This window comes from Centruroides vittatus, unplaced genomic scaffold (assembly GCF_030686945.1).
Source record: "Centruroides vittatus isolate TY-2023 unplaced genomic scaffold, ASM3068694v2 contig_891, whole genome shotgun sequence".
NCBI classification, from domain to species: Eukaryota; Metazoa; Arthropoda; class Arachnida; order Scorpiones; family Buthidae; genus Centruroides; species Centruroides vittatus.
This window is the reverse complement of record NW_027122582.1, coordinates 71,325-93,519: the sequence shown is the minus strand read 5'-3', so window position 1 is coordinate 93,519 and position 22,195 is coordinate 71,325. Positions and strand designations below refer to the sequence as shown.

The 22,195-nt window shown below is 31.4% G+C and overlaps 2 protein-coding genes across 2 annotated transcripts in view; one reads left to right on the top strand and one right to left on the bottom strand.

Moving 5' to 3' along the window:
• Positions 1-8,684: 8,684 nt before the first annotated feature.
• On the top strand, positions 8,685-15,477 carry LOC136983910 (somatomedin-B and thrombospondin type-1 domain-containing protein-like). Its single transcript, XM_067280799.1, has 4 exons — positions 8,685-9,040; positions 11,626-11,820; positions 13,956-14,076; positions 14,640-15,477. Exons 1-4 carry the CDS (start codon positions 8,803-8,805, stop codon positions 14,923-14,925), a joined length of 840 nt encoding a protein of 279 aa, XP_067136900.1. The 5' UTR covers positions 8,685-8,802; the 3' UTR covers positions 14,926-15,477.
• A 79-nt stretch (positions 15,478-15,556) lies between these two features.
• The window catches only part of LOC136983908 (flotillin-2-like), a 42,132-nt gene continuing 35,493 nt past the window's right edge, over positions 15,557-22,195 (bottom strand). The window contains exon 9 of the mRNA XM_067280798.1: positions 15,557-20,074. Within this exon, the coding sequence (XP_067136899.1) occupies positions 20,045-20,074 (30 nt within the window). The 3' untranslated portion in view covers positions 15,557-20,044. The remainder of the gene's footprint in view (positions 20,075-22,195) is intronic.

Below are 22,195 nucleotides of genomic sequence, written 5' to 3'. Positions count from 1 at the left end.
TCCCTTAACAGAGAGAAAGTTGATCGCCATATTTTACATAAAGTGCAGCTGAGAAAATAATCGCTATTTAGTCTATTATCACTTAAAATAATCACTAAATTATCAAAATAATTTAGTTAAATTAATAAATGAAACAAATTTACGACACGAAATTTCTCACAGTTACGATCTCTATCTCAGGGCCCTTAAGTGCTCGTGTAGGGCCCTTTTGCGAATAAGTGGACCCATTATTTTTTCTTTTATTATTACAAAAAAAAAAATGAATAAAAAGTAATCTTAATTATTTTATTGTTTGTTAGTAAAAATAGCATTAATATACAAGAATAAGAATTATTACTCTTATATAACTCCCCTCTCTCGATGGCCCTGGTTACAATCCAGAGAATTCTATATAAAAATCATGTCTTTATTCCATATAAACTTCATAAACTTCCATATATAAACTTCATAAACTTCCATATACAAATTTCGTAGAAAACATATAAAAGGATTTATAATTAAGTAGTAAATTTCACAAAAAAAAATCAACAATTAAGCCATTTATTTTATTATAGAAATACTTAAATTTTTTCCTCCTCCTCCCCGCCGTCGCCGCCATTCTTAAATCATATCACTTTGTTTTTGCTGGGGCAAAGAAACGAGACGAAGGTTTCGACTTCCTTATAACGAAATGATAAATTATCTTCCGCGTTATCAATTTTGTAACTGTAACTGCAGATGTTTAAATTCACATCCTCCGCAGATCGTCGAAAAATTTAAAGTAAAGTAGATTGTTAGTAAACTTTTTCTCTTACTCATTTCCTGAAAGATAATAACCTTAAAAACAACAGCCATATATCATAGATATTAATAGAGCTCCTCTTGTTGGTGAGTTTGGATAGAGCATTTATATACATATATATATATATGTATATTTTTTGTTATTTTGTTTAATTATCTTCGGTAAAATTCATTTAAAAAATAAATAAATAAATAGAACAGTAAAATATAATCGGAAAAAAGTTAATTTCTATACAATTTATTTTTGCCTGATTTGTGTATATTAATAGGGTAATTGCTTTATGAATAAAGTCAGCGAGGTCAAGTGTAATAAGTCAATTTAATTCAATTATATTAATTTTTCATAATTGATTGATTGTTTCGTCCCTAAAGCTTAATTAATGGAAAATTTTTTTCTACATTTTAAAATGATTATTTTATACAAAATAAATTGTTCTATTTAATTCTTAATTAACTTTTACTAGAAAATTTAAAAAGATTCATTATATTAACTATCAAAGCCAATAAAATGAATCTTTTTAAAATTTTCTAATAAATTATATTTTCTTAAATTTATATATCACACTAAGTATTGTCAGTAATTCACTACAATAGCTTTAAAATGGAACTTTTTGAATACAAAAGCGTGGCTGATTGGTTAGCCAGTTACCAGCACATTAAAGCTACTTGTACAATTATACCCGTTACAAACAGGCATGATCCACAGTAGAGTCAACAACATGGATGAAAATAATGAAATACAGTACAACCGATCCATATTGTACCGAAAAAGTCGGCAAGATGGCCGCGCAATAAAATGTTAGTTACGGTGGTGAAGGATCCTGACACAATACATCCCATTGCCTTCATGAGCATAATTATGACTAGCCGTATTACCCCGTCCCTCACCCCATTGTGGGCCAGGCCGAACCCATAATGGGCTCGCTATAAGGGGCTCTCTTAGTACCCACGGGGCGGAAAGATTTAAGTAATGGCGCCGTTAATTAATTAATTAATTACGAATTAATTTCTTAAATTTTTCATTGCGAAGTTGTTTTTTACAAATCGATTCGTTGAAATAATCTTTAATTGAGATATTAATTTATTAATTTAAAGAGTTTTATTTTGAAAATAAACTTTAATTACAGAAGATTAAAAAAAAGGATAATTTAATTAGAAAAAATTAAACTTTCTCTAAATTTAATTAGTTAAACTCTTCCTTTTTCTTCTTAAAAAAATAAAATAAATAAATATTTTATACTTTCTATTAAAATTAAATTAAAAAAGGAAGGAAGTTTGATTTTTGTTTTTTTTTAATGTTTAAATACATTTATCGAACTTTTATAAACTGTAATTGAATTTTTCTAGTTTATTCTGTTTAAATTGTTAAAGAGAATATTTAAACGATTTTCCTTTTAAAAAAAAGCTTTTTAATTGATAAAAGTTAATGAAAAGCGTATTTTTCGTTAATATAAACAATAAACACGAACAAAAATTTATAAATACAGTAAAACTCTTGCTAATCCGGCCGATTTGCAAATCGGCCGGATTAGCAAGAGTTTTAGTGTAATAATAAATTTAAAATTTAAACAGTAAAATTGAAAAACAAATTAATAACAAACGAAAACGATGAACCGTGATAATGAACAACAGTAATACAATCGAACAACAACAAATGAAAACAAACAAATTATAAACAACAATAATAAATAACAATTATAGAAAATTACATAAAGTAATATAATATGAATAATAAATAACTATAAAAAATGATAATTAAACAGTAATAATGAACAACAAATTATAACGAGCAAATTATATCAACACAAATATAATATTAATGAATAAATTACGAAGAGTAATAATGAACGTCGATGATAAACGACAAATTATAAACAAATGATTGCTTATATATGTGTCATTAACTGTGATCAACGTTATATACATTATATAGATTTTTTTTTTTAAAAAAGAAAGAAATTATTTTAGTAGGGTTCGGTATTAAAATGTGTATAAAAGATAGATTATATTTTAAGTCTAAGTACACGAGGTAAGATGGCGTTAAACCCAGTTTTTAAGAGTTTATTTCCTGTATATTTAAAATCTAAGTTTATATTATGAAACCATAAACTTATAAGAAGTGAGAACTCGATCGGACTTCTTTCTTTTAAAGAAAGTTTAATTCAAAACAGGCGAATAAATAAGTAGATTAAATTACTTAAATAGCATTTCCTAAGTATCATTTGAATAGTTAATGTAGATTAAGTTCAACTGACTATTTCAAAGTACTGTATGAATATTTTTTCTATTCTATTTTGACAATATAAATTTAAAAGTTTATATTTTAATATATTAAAGAAATATAGATCTTTTAGGAGCTGAATTTCCCTCATTTTCTCAGTAGATGGGAAAGGTCTGGTCGTACCCGGAAATTAAACCCACGTATTTCCGGTTAATGGTTATAATACCAATTTGACCACCGCGACAGCCTTTCTAATTATGAAGATAAATTTTGTTTTAAACTTACATTTTAAATTGATTAGAACGTTTTATTTCTTTGTTTTGATTATTGCTAAAATACATGAGGATAAAATAAAAGATGGGTTAAGTTAATGTTACCCTTGGTGCCAAGATGGCGGCTCGTCTCTGATTTCAGCAAGGAAACAGTGGGACGCACGTTCTAACCTAACCTAGCCTATTTTAATAAATTACCATAATTATTAGCAACCAAATTATTAGAATAGGTTAGGTTAGAACGTGCGTCCCACTGTTTCCTTGCTGGAATCAGAGACGAGCCGCCATCTTGGCACCAAGGGTAACATTAACCCAAAAATGAATAGACTTATGGGCATAAAGTTGTATATAGATATTTATTGTTGTAGATACATTTAGTTAATTAAGATAAAATAATTAGACATATTTATTTAGATATAATTCAGACGAAACTAGTCATTTTATCGTAAAGCCGTTTGTTTGTATCGGTAATGCTGACGTACCGTACTATTGTTTTGTTAGCATTATTACGCACGTTCTATTTAGCAATTCCTAAAACGAGTTTCTTGGGAACTCTGTGGAAGCAAACAGCGATTAATTGCAAAGTGAAAGTGTTTATTAACCCGTGAGCCAACGTCCTAAGCAGATAATGATCTGCACTGTAAGCTATCAAGCGAGAATGATGCGTTACGTTTGGGAATTCTGGACGAAACTGCTAAAAAAAAGTTTGATTAGACGAATTTTCAAATTGTAGCTTGTTTTTTTTTTTAATCATTATATTTAATCATTTTAAAACGAAAGTAAATAACACTTAAAAGTTTGCCCTTCTCAAGTTCAAGTCGGCCTTGTCCACACAAGTAGAGAAGGCTGTCTGAAAGTCAATTACTCTACAGTCCACAAGTCAATTCGTTTATTTAAAAAGTTTCATACAGTTTACGTAATTTATTATATTATTTCAAAATCTCTTGTATGTTTCGTTTCTTCTTATGGTATCTATCATTAATAAACTGATAAAAGGATTTAAGGGGGATCGTGTGTTTTGTTTGACGTCCGAAGAAGAAGGAACGGAAACTTGGACAAACCGGGACGAGAGGAGGAGTAAAAATTACAAGAAAAATCGGACGTAATTTATGGACAGTCCCTTAAAATAAATATTATTTTCGTTACCGTATTTAAGATATTATGTACCTCATTTTACTGCATACAAGACTCAAATTTTATTCAAATTCTACACCTTTATGTATACAGAATATTCGGTTAATGTTACCTTAGGTGCCAAGATGGCGGCTCGTCTCTGATTCCAGCAAGGAAACAGTGGGACGGACGTTCTAACCTAACCTAACCTATTCTAATAATTTGGTTGCTAATAATTATGGTAATTTATTAGAATAGGTTAGGTTAGAACGTGCGTCCCACTGTTTCCTTGCTGGAATCAGAGACGAGCCGCCATCTTGGCACCTAAGGTAACATTAACCGGATATTCTTTTCTAATTATATCATTAAAAAAATTTTTTTTAATGTTAATGATATAATGAATTAATAAAATGCAATTTTAACATTCTAATAGCGAGTTTTAAATTTCCATTGGCATTTATTATCATAGCAAAAACAAATATATTTGGCATTTCTTTGAATACATATTTGATATGTTACTGATAAGTGATGACACTTTAAAGGAAAAATTTATCCTTGACCATGCTGTGACTTCCATTATTCGATTTCTTAACATAATTTATTTTACTAAACACATATTAAAGATCTTCATTACAAGGAAATACAGATGCTCTTCAATTAAACTACCGTGTTTTTATAAGTCGAATCAATTGTTTGAATAAATATGTTTCTTCAGATGTCATCGTGAAGGGAAATTTCGAAAATACTTCTGAAAAGTGTTTGAATTCTTGGAATCATTAAATATTGTAAAGACTACAAACAACTTATTTAATTGTATGTTTTACTTTTACTAAACTTTTTAAAATAACTTTTATTTATGCATAAAACACAATATTAATTAAAGGGTTTCAATCTTTGACTGGTAAATATAAATGCGCTATCTCGTACGAAAAGTTAGTTTTCACTTAGATAAGAAAAGGATCCCGAAGTTAGACCCCCCCTTTTTTACGTTATGTAATCGTATAATCCTATAGAATATCGCATAACTTAATTATTTATACGTTAAGAAACGGAGATTATTACTTTTAAAAGCTTCAGTTAACGTTTCAGACAGCTGCATTTCAAATACTTAATTAGTGTTTAAAGATTGGTATTAGTTACATGGACATCGAAAGAACTGTAAGAAAGAAATTTGAATATTTTAAAAATTAAACAAGTGTATAGAGTTTCCGAGAATTGCAGTTGTTTTGTCTGTTGGTCATTAGCGGTTTTCTGAATTCCAGTTACCCCGTGCGAGAGATTTTCCAGAAGTTAGTAAAGATTGGGGAGAAAATCTAAAATTGGATTTTTGCTGTATGAATTATCGATTGTGATTCACCTTGTTGAATGTGAGTATGAAATATAAGACAGAAAAAATTAAAAATCTGTATAGATTTCCAGTTAATTATATATATATATATTAACCGAATTCGTAGTAATGTATTGCAGACTTTAAATAATAAAGATAAAACGATAACTTTTATCTTTATTATGCTCTTCTGCATTTCTCTAATTTCAACTCCGTATTTAAAAATACTCGAAAACTAGATAATGATTATAATTATCCTCCCTTACTTAAAGAAAAAAAACATACAAGTAATCTAACGGAAAAAAAAGGAGTCTTGTGCGCCATCCAGAATTCCTGAAAATCTCTGAAATGCCCGTTTCAATTTTAAATGTGAGGTCATTTCAATTAGCTTCCTGCCCCCTTCTTTCAGTAATTCTCGTGTCCGAGAGGGTTCCTAAGGAATCTCTTGAAAATATTCGATCTAGAAAGGAATTGGAGTGTGATATCTTCGGTTGCTATTTCGGGGGATTCTATTATGGATGGCGATGACAAAATTCTCGAGCAATCCTTGTTTTCTATATTTGCTCCGTTGAATATAACAAATTGCTAGCAGAGCAGCAACCCTAAACATAAGGTATTAGCTTTCACCAGCACTTAGCAACTATCTAAAAGAGCGCCATTCTTTTATATTCTTTATTAAATATTTCTTAGTTTACTTTATAAATAAATAAATAACACATACACTGCATAGATAGCCTAATCTATTCGAAACAATTTTATTTAATAGAATAGAATTAATTTCCAACGATGTACTGTACGTAGTAAAGACCTTGATAAACACTTCTGCAGAACTGGTTCGCGTTTGAATTTGAGACTCGTTTCTTTATTTTTTATTTTAATTTTTGATTTTTTTTCCCCTCCTAGCAAAGTACTAGTAGTTGTGATGTTTAAGATAAATGAATTATAATAATTAGTATAGTTTGTTATAATATACTGCTATTAAGTGTTTAGAATAATTGATGAATTAAGTACAACTTATGAAATAACTATATAATACTACTTCTCATTAGTAATTATCTATTTTTATAGTCCTTCACTTATAAATGCGTAAAAATGGTCGAACACTGGGTAACTTCCTGTATTAAGTTGTAAAAATATATTTTAAAATAAAAGGAATTTTATGTAGGAGACTGGAGAAGCATTTGTTTTCTATAATACCCGACCTTCGAGTTCAATCCACATCACACAGGCCTAGTTCTTGTTTAGAAAATATCGTCCATCAACTTCCTGTCTATTAACAAATGTCTTCTTTCAGAGACGTAGTTAATAACATCAAAATGACTCGACAAAGGACAATGTGTGAATGACCGCATTCAATGAATTTATTTGCTAAAACAACCCCTAGTGGTATTTAATAGAACTAATGTGGGCAGTTATTAATGATCCCATTTAATAAGATTCGGATAATCTTTGAGACTTATTGTTTGATCTTTGTTAAATAGATGAATGCCTCTTCAGTCTTGTCGATAATTCGTACGATTTTTTTTCTTACTGTGGACAATTTGGCGACTGTGGATTCTTTTTTCTTTCCCTTTACCACGCAACTGGATTCGTCGTAGACTATTATTCTAGTGACACTTTGAACTAATCTCACACTTTTTTCGACATTGTTTATTACTTAAAACTTGATTGGAAATTTTTCAATAATAACAGGCTCTGCTGACATCAAACAGAACCCACAATTTTCTGTAGCGTTCGATGAACGTCGCCAATATTTTGACCTTCAAATGACACACCCAAGCAAAGGTGGGAAAACATAGCGTATTCAAGTAGTGTCTTGAGTAACAGATTTACGTATTTGATCGCGACTAATACGATGCGGTAAACTACTCGAAGAAATCTAATGATTCCTCTTGTTTTTTTTTTTTTTTTTAATAATAATAATTTAAGAATCGTATTTAACCTTGACACGAATTTTGCAAAAACAGATCGAATAACCCCACCATAATATTATTACTTTTACGTAGAATCTACGTTACGCTTGCGTATATAAACATAAGTTGTACCGATCGATTCGTGACGTGTTTTTCTTCTCTCTGGGATAGTAATTAGTATTTGGCGAGAGGTACAAAGTCTGGGTATAACGGTCGTGTGTTTGCATCATCGACTAACTAAATCGAACACCAGCGAAAAGAGATAAAAAGTAAAGCGTAACTTTTCATTGTCTAGTATATCTGTGACGTTTCGAAAAGAGGAGATATTGCGAAACGTTTGGCTGTAGATAGGATTATTTTCGTGTTTCATAATATCGTTATAAACACAGAAATCGATTATTAAATAATTAAATCAAGCGGGAAATGTTTGTACTTAAACACACAATGGGTGATATAAAGTAATGGTGTTATGACACATTTTCCTTTACGTCGACTTAAAGGAGCATGCTTAGACAATATTCTTATCTCTGGACTCGATCTTGACAAAGAGAAATGACAAGTTGCCTTCTCACAACACACTCTGAAGCAACACGCTTGTGTAACTGCTTCTTGTGCCAGAGTTAAAATAATTTTTTAAAACGAAACGTAAATGTATAAATAATTATTTATATAATTTTTCATAAACAAATTTAATTTAAAATATGTATAAAAAACGAATCGAAAATACATAGAATAAGTTTTAATAACGGGTTAAGAGAGAGTGAGTTTCTCAGGAATGTGAAATGATCTAGATTGTTATTTTTGATTAATATTCTGAATTGAGCGATTAAAATGCCTTCATTCTTACGTTTTTTTTAAAAATAAGGTTTGTAATTGGAAAGACGATACGCTTTACAACAACAGCAAAAAAAATTATTATTATTTTGATCGCCTCTCGAAAAAGTTCAATGAAAGAAAAGAGTAGCCACCTGAATATCTTGTTGACTTAACCCTGCCATCCAGAAGAGAGAGAGAGAGAGAGAGGAAAAAAAAAGTTTGCACGCCGCCTCCACCGCAGATGAAGGAGGAGCCAGCTATCCCAGCAGAACCTGCTTGAGGCGGTAGCGGGCCCCAGAACAACCATCGCGATATCCAAGTTGCAGCTTTCAGTCTGTTAGCGAGCATCGGAGGGCGAAGATGGTTTTTCCTCATCTAGGGATTGCATTCTTTGTTGTGGTGTGCCTAACCGGTGTCAGTGCCCAGGGATCTTGTCGCAAAGCCAAACTTTGCTGTTCGGGCAGAGACAGTTCTTGCGTGGTCCAGAAAGCTCCGGTTAATGCCATTATCGAAGATCTCTCCGATAAACCCTGCTATTGCGACCACGCTTGCCTCAAAGTGGGTGACTGCTGCCACGATTTTAAGGAAGCCTGCGGTGGTAAGTCTAATCTAATTATTAAATATATTATAATACGAGAGTCGGGATTTAAGAGGAAAAAAAGAAAAAAAATTTACATTTTCGAATTAGAGAAATTTTCAAGGCTGCGTACCGGATCGAGCGTGAAAGTCGTATTTTATTAAATATGGCAATTGTTCTTTCGAACAATCGTTCACATTTAGTCGATTCAAACTATATATAACGTCATTAATTCAAACGAACAATTAGTTACATTATACGGGAGATTCGACTTAAAGTATATTATCACTCCCGAGATAATATAACTGGTATAAAGAGCGACTTTCTCGAGATTATTACCGGTTCCCAGCATTATACCGTAATCCAAAATTAAATTCCGGATGTGTGTTAAAATAAATTGTTACCTGTGTTATTTTCTGCCAGACAGCGGAAATGCGACATGTGTGCAACCTCAATTATTAAACTCGTTCAATTCACTCCACCCCCCCGGTCGGGACAGCAGGCAATAGCGGTCAAATTCTAATCTTGAGCCAGACCTTGAATCTGAGAGATTATTAAATGACCGGAAATAATAGTACAGTATTTCGATTCGTGTCGTTAACCCAAATAAAAAATCACGAATTAATATCCATCTAGATCTTAAGTTAGCATTTATTTATCTACGCTCATTTTTAAGTTATGAATTTTTGGAACGACGACTGAAAGAATACAAAAAATAAACAAGTTATTTTACTTTTTATTAAATCGCAACTTCGAACTAAAAAAAAAACCAACTCTCTCGCTCTCGTTTCAAGTACAGATGTTTAGCTTTGGTATCGGATTACTCCGACATTCATTTTACTACAGTTGATGCTTTCCAGTTTTCATTCAAATAATAATAATAATAATAACGACAATTAGTAACGACAGTACTGGGAATAAAGTTAGAAAAAACTTCTCGAAACCGCCATTACCTCCAGCTGTATCCTAGTTAGAACTAATCAAACTCCACCAGCTCCACCTTCTACCCCCAGGGCTGCGGATATGGCCCCCGTTCTAGCATGCCACAGGTGTGTATTTGTTACCCGTATACCTAGTAGTTATTTTTTGTTTTTTTTTAAGGGGGAGGGAAAGCTCTACCGATACACGTGCAATCCATTTCTAAATTGAATAACTGCAGGCGTTGGTTCTTCTCCTTTTCAATTTCTTAAATAAGGTGCGTGGCACCCGAGATTTTTAAAAATTACTTTCGTCTTCTATAAATACTAAATTATGGAATTTAAAACGAATGCGTTCTTTCATTAGAGAGCGCTGATCTCGTCGTCGTTAATGTCATTTAACACTGAAAAAAAATTCCACCCCCGCAGAGCTCGGCTAAACTTTTTTTTTGAAGCCTCTGAGGCCAATGCTCTTGGCTAGTTTGTTACTTCTTTACGAAACACTCGCTTTTGATCGTAACGCAGGCTTAATATCATTAAAGTTACCACATTTTATATATATTTAGAAAGGAAAATACGCGTTCTAGTAACACATATAAAGCTTTAAAAGTTGGCAAGTGAAAGTCGAGAAGCGTATCCAAATCTGACGTATGATAAAAACGACTTTCCTTGGCATTTATCGGTGTAACAAACGAATACATTTGGATTAAATCAGACACGGTCGTTATTGTAATAAACTTTATACGGCTCTTGTCATTTTCGGAATTCTTTCCTGTCAGATAAATGGATTTAATCGATAACTTTTTTGTAAAGGATGAACTCGTAATATCTTTAAAGGCGATTGACAGGGATTTTAAACTTAGAGGAGGGGGGGGAGAAATGATGATTGACGTACTGACACTCCCGGGGGCTCTCTATGGAAGTTGTACCTCCTACCTTGACTGGTCGCGTCACCATATTTCTTGCTTTACACTCTATTTCGTTTATCCTCGGGTGACGTTCGCTGCAGATTTCTACGTACTTTTCACGCAATTATTATGAAATATTCCAAGCTTTTTCCTCTTAAGAGAACTTCTGGAGATTATTTAAAGGAGAAACGATCTTTGTTAAAAATCAAAATAACATAAACACTATTTCAGTTATCTAAAACATTCGTATATTTATATAAGTCGTTCTTTATTTATTGTCGTATTAGTGCCATCGGTATTATTTTAAAGCTAATTTTGTTGGATTATTATAGGTAAAACCGAGCGAGAAATATCAATTTTTTCCCATATTTTAATATAGTTCTCTCTCTAGATATTATTTTCGGTCAGACTATGCGTAATTCACATATCGATAAGGGAGAGTTCTAATGTAATTCGCAGATGTTAGATGATGAATGAGCCAACGGCTAGGAACTTGAACATTAACACTACACATATTTATACCCCCGGTGAGAATTTTAAATAAAACTATTCGCTTGGAAATTATCTATCTTCAGTTCTAGATAATTACTACGACGTTTCGTGTTTCGTGATATAAAAGGCATGTCGTTTGTTAAATACAATTGTCTGTATAAACAGACAATGGTATTATCTGGTATACGCCGTGTAAACTTCTGTTCAAATCGTGTTTACGATTTAAACTAGTTATCTATTTATAAAGTAACAAATTTATATAATATTTTTATCCTTTTTTTTTTTCTAGTGACAGACTGCGAAGTGTCGGAATGGGGTCGGTGGTCTTCGTGCAACGTGGACTGTGGCACGGGTTTCATGAGTCGGGAAAGGGATATAATTCAGCATCCTCAGAACGGCGGAAGACACTGTCCGGAATTAATTCAGAAAAGAGGCTGTTTGGGTACTCGTTGCGAAACTAAATCGGTTATTAAAGCACACAGAGGTAAGTTATGGACGAAAATTACAGAACACACCTTTATATTTTCGCTTATTGCTACGATATATTCTTCTTGGAATGACTTATATAGCACGGAGTAATTGGGATGTACGTTTTAACCCGGGCATAACCACACCCTTATCCCATGAAAAATGGAGAGTTTTATTTCTTCAAAAGTAACTCGGACGTTTAATTTCCCATCGTTAAACGGAAACAGAGTCCGACCACGCTGCGAAATGTAAACGTAACACACAACTTTAATCACGGTCTACCTTAGGCGTGTTAAAAAGTAAGATAGTGGGCGATTTTGGATGCAGTTCGAGACTGACGACCTCATAAATACTTCTAAACTAATTATACCGAGGGGAAAAAAGACTCGAGCGAGAGAAGGGGATGGCTTCATTTAAATTACAAAAAAAGGAATTCGCTTGTTATATATCATGAATATAAAATCTATTGGACATCGTGGAGGGTGGCAACTTGTCGCTTCTTCCCACACGCGGCTCGTGGGTTGCTGACCCAAGGACTTGGATTTTTGTTGTTCGTTAGTGCGATATTTCTGTGCCAGGGTCGCGAGTTTGGGACAGACAACGATCCTCTTTTGTTCGTCCGAATGCGTAGCGTTACGGCCAGAGACAGGAGGAAAAAAATTCATCTCTCGCGGAGATGATTTATATATTTAATCCCTCAATCGCTGTTTTTATGGACGTATCCTGAGCGGCTATCTGATCCTATTTACTCGCGGGCATAGAAGTGAAGCCGAACGATGTGAAAGTATGTTGACTCGCTACACTTTAAGGCCCGATAAAAATATAAATCATTCAGACAAAGCCATCCGACGGGTTAAGGAGCAGACACCCTAATGACTGTCCTCATTCTTCGACATCCAAAGCATCCCTGACCTGAATACCCAGTCTTTTTGGCAGGTGATCGCGTCACGTGATTTTTGAAACCATCGCCTTCTTTCGGGCAGCGTAGAAGTGCCTTCCATTATTACATATAGATTTTTATAAACAATAAAGTGTGCATTTTATTCGACTAGCGGCAGAATGTACGCCAAAGGTCGTTATGCCAAGAACTAATGTCCGCTCTGGTTGTTTACCCGTTCAGTCGTCACAAAAATTGGCAACCTCTCGGAAAAGTTTGCACAATTGCAGAATTTTTTACGACGAATTTGGAACTAACGATTTAAAAAAATCATATTTATAGTCGTCAACGAAAAGTTATATGGAAGCTTAGCGAAACTGATTGTAGTGTAGGAAAAAAGTCGGTGAGAAATCCAATGCTGCATAAGGTTATTCTATCAATCATCGTACAGATACAATCTTCTTATCTTACACGACCAGTCAAAAAACCCTTAGCCGATAACTAGACTGATGGATAGGACTTCAAAAACGAGTCCTTTCAACCGGCAAGACGGCCAACTTGTCGAATATAAACCAAATATTAATTCGATACCGTAAATACCACCAACACACGAAACGATTTCGGACACCAAAATGTTCGTCGGTTAAACAATACTTTATTTATTAACGGATAATGGAAACCACCACTAATAAACACAGAAAATAGTGTCGAATTCTAAACTCGGGTAGGGGGGCATTAATAGTTTTTATGGGAAAACGTATGCCTCCTACGACTTTATTTATGTAGTGTTTGGAATTTTTCAATTTTGAAGTGGACCACCCACCCGTCGACTCTAGTCGGGGACCCATCCGTCGACAGCAATCTCCTTTTGTTGCCGGCTCGTTAAATTATGCTAACGATAAAACAACGGTTATTTACTTATAAAGCGTTAACGTTTTCTTCAATTCGGAACCGTCCGAAACTCGCAAACAGTAGCGATAATTTGTTAAAATTATATACGAATTATTTAAAGATCCGTCCGAAAAGAGTTTTGGTATATTTTTAGAATAAAAAAGATGTATATATTTTTAAAAAAAACTGAAAAGTGCAGTCACACCATATACGTTAATCTGAACATGAATCAGCACTAAAGTCGGTACCGGGCGTATATATTTAGCAACACAAAAACTTTACATTGTATGTTAATGCGTTCCTGTTTCCTGTTTTTGATCTCCGCGTGAATTTTTAGTCTTTTCTTTTTTTTTTTAAATACATATTATTTTCTCTCTTTCTAGAAATGGCTTTAATTCTACCATCCATGTATTCCCAAATACGCACAGCCAACTCTACTAACGACATCAGAAAGAACTTGCGACTTCGTTACCCCAAAGATCCGGCTAAAGAAAGCAGCAAAGAGTGAGTATTAAAAAAACAAAAAAAAAAATAGTTCTTGTTTGTTTGGAATGTTCGGGCGACGATAAAATTCCACCGGGAAGGGATTTCCCTCCCCTTTCTCGGATAGAAGAGCGCAGGTGGCTTATCTGGTACTAGGTCGAACAGGTCTCGTGACTGGATAAACAAACTCCTTCGCGATAAACTATCACCCCTAAAAGCTTCCCTCGAGTTTTAGAAAGCGTTCTTTATGTAATGCGTACCAAGAATTTACTAAACTGGTTCGGGTACCAAACGAAAAAAAAAGTTTCGATGACGTCCAGTTAATTTATTAATCTTTACAAATTTTTATAAAAGGGGATTGTTAATCGAGTTACTTAATCAAGAGAAACAAAGAAATTTGCATAACCAATACCAAGAACTGTTTAAAACCAACGTCGTAACTTTCCTTCGAGGACAATTAAAAACACTAGACTCTCGTGTTTTCAAAGCGATAAAAATATCGAAGAGGAAAACCGAAAGAATAAATCGTCAATTTTCACATTTTTCCTGGAGATTTACATTATTATTATCATTATCCTTTTCAGGTATTGCATCGTTTTCGAAGTCACTAAAGTCCGCAAGGCGTGCCATCACATGGAAGACGACGTGTCGAAAGTGATGACGAAAGGATCTCAGATATGCGTAACTTGCGAGCACGCCGCCATGCGTAAACATCTGGGTTACAGATGCAACGGGCACGGGATACATAACAAACCGACCAGGTGGGCCACCCTATCGAACCCGCAATGCCACGGACGTTGGATAAGGAAAGAGAAGCTAGATCAATGTCCTTGCCACGAGGGGGGAAAACCGGATTTCATATTCGTCTGATAGTAATAGGGGATCGAATAAATAAATAAAAAAGGGTATAATCATTCGTTAACGCATAAAAAAAACGTCATCGGTAACACCTACACTTATTATTTTTTTTCTTTTTGTGAAAAATAATAGCGAATATAATTCGATGCTGTCATTCGAGATCACGCCGGATAGATCCTTGTTTCGTAGCAAGTATATCGAGAATACGCGATCGTACCAAATTCCATTTTGATAGGTGCTTAACTGTTTTTTTTTCTAGTGTAAATATTAAAAAAGTAGCGGTGTTAATGTTTGTCTTCCTCTCCATGTTTTTTTCTTTGTTTTTTTTATAGAATAGCTAGTTTGTGTAACATTACATTACTTCACTTCGTTCGTGAGGTTTTTTTTTACACAATTTATATATATATATATATATAAATATATATATATTATATGTTGATATTCGAAGATACTCGGAATAAATGCCCTTTTAGGCTGCTATTTTTTACAATTAATTATTCTTTTATGTTTGTTTTATTGAATTTATGTATTTGGTTACATGTAATAAATAATATTTAACGTGTTTGTTTCTTGGATTGGGTCCACTTTCCGTTTCTGTTGTTCTTTTATTCTGGTATGAAACAGATTATTAAATCTCGGAACGTAATTTAAAAAGAATTTTTATTGCAAACTTATATTTTGCTGTGGCATAATTACAAAAAATTAAAAAAAAAAACAAAGCACTATTTAACATACCAAAGGTTTTTTTTTTAATACAGTCGTTTCATACACGTATATATTTTTTAATGCATTTTTCTAATAATAGTAATTAAAAAGTCGCTCGTACTTAAGGCATGTTTTATCATAGACCCATAAAATGATTCTGTCTTTAGTGATTGTTATGTATTTTTTCCAATCAGAATGAGTACTTTGGGTGTTTTATACTTATAACGAATTATTTTATGGATCTTACAATTATTTATAACTCTGCCACATCATGCTATATCGAGTAGTAATAGTAGTTTTATCACATTTAGCATTTCTACAATATAGTGACTATATAAGTATCAGTTTTTTTTTTCCTAAAGCCATAAAAATACCATTATCTGGCATACATCACATAAAGCTATATTCTGTGAAACACAACACCTATTAATGAAGAATGTAATTTTTAATTCAATAAATATTTTAAAAGAAATGGTAAAAAAACAGCAGCTTTCACCACTCTACAGAAGTATTAAGTACTCTCGTTATATAATATAATTAAACAATATTTGCAAGGAAAACAAGGAAATTTTTGTGTAATAACAATAATAATGATGACGAAGATAAAAGAACTTTCTGTAGTAATTAAAGAAATTTAAAACTCCAGACTCAAACTTGTTTCTGTGGTATAAATGTTCTTCCCCTGTTAAAAAAAGAACTTGGACCAAATACTGCAATTACAAGGTAACAGATAATTGCTACAATAAAAAATTGTTATATAAAACTGAGGGGGGAAGAGTGAAATAATGAATTATTTGTACCAGTTCTAACAGAAAAAACAGTTTTTTTTTTAAATGTAACACATTGAAAATTGGAAAAATGCATCTTAATTCTCAAGAATAAATGTAAATATACACAAAAATATCAATTGAATATCATAAAAGGACATTTATTATTCTCTTTGGCGGTTAAGTCTGATTTATTCACTAATTTCTTTGTTTCTTGAGAAGAGATAACAATTGAGAAGAAACAGCTTTCAATTCATTCTAAACTTCATTCAAATTAGCCACAAAAATATTTTTTTTGTACATTTTTAGTTTAAATGTAAACGTTTATCTTAAATTTATTTATTTGTTTTTAAAGGATCTAATTAGTAAATCTGTACACTTTTACCATTAATTTCATAAATGTGTAAGTACTAGACTAATAGCTATTTTAATTAATTTTGTTTTTTGTTGTTTTGAATAATGGCTTTATTTTTATTTTTATTTTTTTGGACGGTAAAAAAGGACCGGAGAATGCTGTTCCGGGTCGGAATGCCGAATTTAAGATTTTAGTTCAGTCCGTTAGAAGTTTTTTGCAATGCGTATTACCGGCCAGCCATTTTACAGCTTTATTAAAATGCGTACGCTCGGTCCACGTGTACGAATCTCGTCCAAAAACTTGCAGCATTGTAAAATAAATTGTGTTGACCGCACGCCAGCTAACACGTTGGCTGCAGGCTTTTTTAAAACTATTCTAAGGAAGTAAATCTGCAACAGACAAATCATTTCTATCCTACAGATGGCAAAGGCACTCATTTAATATCTAAGAGACCTAATAGTGAGAAAGATATCTTCTAAATGCTTTCTAAATACTTTGTTAAGATAATGTAAACAATGTGAAGATGGATTTTAAAGTAAATTGTAAATATAAGAGAATCGAGTCTTTCAAAGCCACAAGCGATATTCTTTTTAATCCCATTTCTCGGCAAAATTAATTAGTCTACAGGAAAGGAAAGAAAGAAAACAGTATGAAGTGTTTACACAAATGGTGAGTGTATACCTTTATGTTTTTACTTATCATTTTATAAAGACTCAACTCTAGCGGTCAAAAATACTAAGACGTGCCTTAAAAAAGCGACATTAAATGATTGTCGAGACACAATAGAAAAACTTGCTATAGTTAAGGGCAGTGAATAGTATATATTTGGCAATGATAGCTTTTTGCATGTTTTACAAAATGGCAAATTTAATGAAAATGCAATCTGTTGTTTTCAAAAACTACTCGTATATAAAATTTGCTTATTGTAGAATCTGTACATTTCTGTTGAGCCAATCTCTGTCCACAATTAAATACCATAAAAAGCAAAAAAGTTAGTTTATTATACTGGTAAAATGCGTGTTTGTGTTTGTGTGTGTGTGTGTGTGTGTGTGTGTGTGTAAATATCAATTCTCGTATGTTAAAAAAAGAAAAAATATAACAAAAACAAATAATAAAAAAGTTAAACATACTTTTTAGCATTGTCATCAAAGAAGACAAAACAATGTAACCGTTCATAATATATACTAAAAAAATACAATAAAAATTAATACTGCAAACAATTCAGATCTTAATTTGTACTTGAATATCCAATACAAAAAAGAAACAAGAAAATTAATACTGTTTCAGGTATAAAATATTGCAATATTACCATCAATAAAATTATTTTGATTTAAATAAAAATATTTTAAAACATTTGAATACAATCATTAAAGTAAAATTCTTAATTATATTAAATAAATACATTTTTAAAAAAATACAGGCGAATAATTGCACATTTATAATCTCGTAATTATGCGGTACTTTGGCTCTTTTACTTAATCATTAAATAATTTGCTTTTAGAGAACAAGCTCTATGCTAATTGTGTGTCTTACAGATACCATCAATTTTTATAATTTATTATTTGTTAATAATATACCCATATTTACACATGATAAAAATCTTCACAAACTACCTTAATGGAGTGAAATTATTCACTCTTAAATAGTTTCAGATTCTTTAAAATTTATTTTTGGTCAGTCAATTTGTTAAACACAAGGTACCGACATGTCAATACTAGAAGATTGGCATAGTTTTCTCCATTACGGGTGGCCCTTGCATTGGGGTTGGCTGGGACATACAAGGGTGGCAAATGACGTCTCGATACACACTTCCCAAGGCGAATTACGAAACTGGGAACAGATGTGAACCTGGATTCTCAAGAAGAGATGCAAACGTTTGTGCAAATAGGGGCTTTCAAGCCAAACACACTTTGCTAACACTTTGCAATGACCATTTATCTTGGAACACAAGCAATTCAATGCTTGAATTGCTTGCATTCCAAGTTACTTCTCAATTTGTTTTCTCACATATTTTGAAGAACACAAAAATATTTGTTAAAGACACATTTTGAGAGCAAAGTTTGCAAATAATTTTATATCGATGAGAAAATACAAGATATATTTTGGTATCGACGATGTTATCAAGCTAATTGAGCCATCATGTAGCATCTCAAATAAACTCAATGCAAGAAAACAACTTGCACCATTCAGATTAATGAAAAACAAGCCAAACTAGAAGGATTTTATATATGTTGTAAATCAAAATTAAAAATTAGTTCTACAAATTTTTCCATTTACATTACATACGTGAAATGGAACAATTTTTAATTAAATGGCATCTTTCAGACATACATGTAGCATAAGAATTAATACTGTTAAATGACTAGATTATAAATCTGCATCAAATTTTTATGAACAATTAGTGATTGCATAAATTTTTGTAGATTCCATTCGTAGATCTATACATAAATTTTTTGTCTGTAAATAAGATGGAAAACTATGAACTAATTTATATAAATATAAATGCAAATTACAAATAAAACAATAATAGTAATAAAAAAAAATCTCAAATATTTCATTTGATGCTTAAGAATTCATAACAAGAAGCATTTAAATACAAAGAGTTCTCATGCAAATTTTATTTTCTAGCAAAAGCACAATATAAATTGACACGTATTTTTTCCTATATAAAAATTTATTGAATGGATCAAAATGTTTGTGCTTTGCTTTTTAAGTAAATTCAACTAAGTTTAGAAAAACGTCTTGAATTTCTAAAAATCTCGTGCCCCTTGTTATGAAATTCTTTGCTCAAAAGTTGCTTAAAAAGACAATATATTTAGGAATTGTCTCGTTAAGAAGCTTTCAAAAAATTTTAAAATGTCACACTTTATATTCCTGAAATTATTTAAAAAAAATAAATTATATAAAAATTAGTGTAGCCTAATTTGATTTTAAACAATCAGAGCCATAATTTGGGTTAATTTGGAAATGATTTTCGAAGATTGTTCGAGGAGAAATCGAAATATTACCAATGTTATGTAATGCAATGCATAATTTGAAGTTTGGATTCCACATTTAAAAAAACGCTTTCGTTGTTAAAATAAATTATTATAGTTGAAATGTTATTTTAGTATTTTCTAATAGTTTTTTGAATATCGTAGAATAATCATAATACTTGCTGCCAGATATATAGATGAATGATTCTTAAAAAACGTTCGTATTGTGTAAGCGTTATTTTAAATACAAACTTGAAACTGTATTGTTTTTTAGATGCTTAACAAATGGCTTCGTCGTGGTTGACTGATGCTCAAAAATTCCTTTTGGTTTATTTTGCTCCTGGAACTTTTGATAACACCTGCCAAAAAGATATGAAAGTTATGTGAAAATGTAATCATTATATTTGAAGAGAACTATTTTAGTAAGTTTACACATGTAATTTTTCACACTTATTAAAATTATTTAAGATCTATATACATAAACACTGTACCAGGTTATATCTTGCTCTTCTATAGTAAAAATTAAATACAACTGCATGAGAAGATAGGTTTTTTTTTAAAACTCTTTCCTCTGTGGCTATTTAGAGGTCTTTTTTATCATGCCCATTACAAATTCAGCCAGAGGGATGGGGCCCAACATATCTGGGATGGCCCATCCTCCAAAAAAAAGGAGATTTTTGACCCATCTGGATTTGTCTCTGGGTTCCAGATGGTAGGCTAGCACCTCAACCATTCAGCCATCTATCTGGTCATGTAAAAAGATTGATAATCAGTAGTGGGCAATTCATTGGTTTGGACATCACAATCTCTGTATGGCCATACAAAGAATCCTTGCATGGTTTCACATTTTTCTGATGGTATCCAGATCCCTATCCTGTGAGTATTTTAACAGAATAAAAACGTTTTATACTGATCTTGAAATACTCTATGATTTTATACTTTAAACTATATCTTAAAGACTGATAGAATTCATTCCCATGAAAATAGGGAATTGGAATGCAACACATCCAAACCAACAAATAGTCCATTACTGATCACCTATCCTCAGGTGTAGTTACATTTAGTTATTATGAAGAAGAAAGATATGACATGGTGCATTGTTTGTGTCTACATCCTGTATATAATCTCAAACATGTAAATTTTGTATGTAGAGGTACATGAATACAATTAAGAATACAACATACATTTAGGATTGTTTAAAATTCTAGTCTATAAATTTCAATTTATAAATCTTTAATTGTTTATTTTCATTAAAATAAAATGCAATAAGAAATCTCAATAAATTTAAGGTTCATTTATATTCTAATGTCATATGCTTATATATTGTCTTCTAATATATAAATTAAATTTATAGACTAGAATATAAAGCATAGAAAATATAATAACCTAAAGCTTTTGGTTTCATTTTTTTTTTATATTGGAAATATTTTTGGGAGATTACTGAGGTAAAAAGTTGAACGGAAACATTATATTAAATAGTTAATTGTATGTAATTTTTCATCTACTCGAGGAAGTGGAAGAGAGTGTATAACATATAAAAATACTTTATGACATGTTAAAAGTGATACTCTTAAAGTTATTAACAATGTTTACTTGGAAACACAAAGACATTTTGTTTCACTTTCCATTTCAATGATTTAGAATATTTCATTTTGTCATTCATTACTATATTATAATAATTCATTCAAAATCTATTTACACATACAAATCATTATAATTTGAACATGAATGGACATTTTTCAAATTCAATCTAAAAATTAACTATTAATTGGTTTGAATCATGTATGAAGTAATGGAAAACTAAGAATAATTAATAAAACATTACTTACTGAAGTATTTATATGTAATGATTTATTATTGTAATGCTAAATATATTGTTTAAAAATAAAATCATTAAGCAATAGCACAGAGGTAATTTACTATTATAATCATTGGAGCAATGAACACTATTGTATTTACTCTTTTAAAAAATTATTTTATTTGTGCTTTTGTTAGTTTTTAATTCAATTATGAAATAGAAATAGCTCATTTCTATGCATTATGTGTTTAGAAAATTGAGCTATTGAAATTAACTTTTATTCTTGTTTTTAACTTTTATAAAGTTCAGATTGTAACAAACTATATAAGTGAAACAACTTATCAATCTAGAGTTACCAAATTTAAGCCTGAGGTGCTGAATTATTCTGGACTATATAAACACTAACTAATATAGATTTAGGAAAAAAGGTAGATAGTGGAGACACTATCTCACACAAAAAATAAAAATTAGGAATTGGAAATTTGAATTAAATAATTTTAAAAATTCTGAAAGAAAAGATCAATCGATCCAGAATGAAATTTAAATCTGCAATTTTCACAATTCTGACAGTTAATCACTTGTCAAAGTCAGCCATTAAGGATTCATTAAAAATTTATACACTAAAACGTAATATAATTTGTCATTTAAACAACCAAGAACACAATTTATCAACAGGTACACA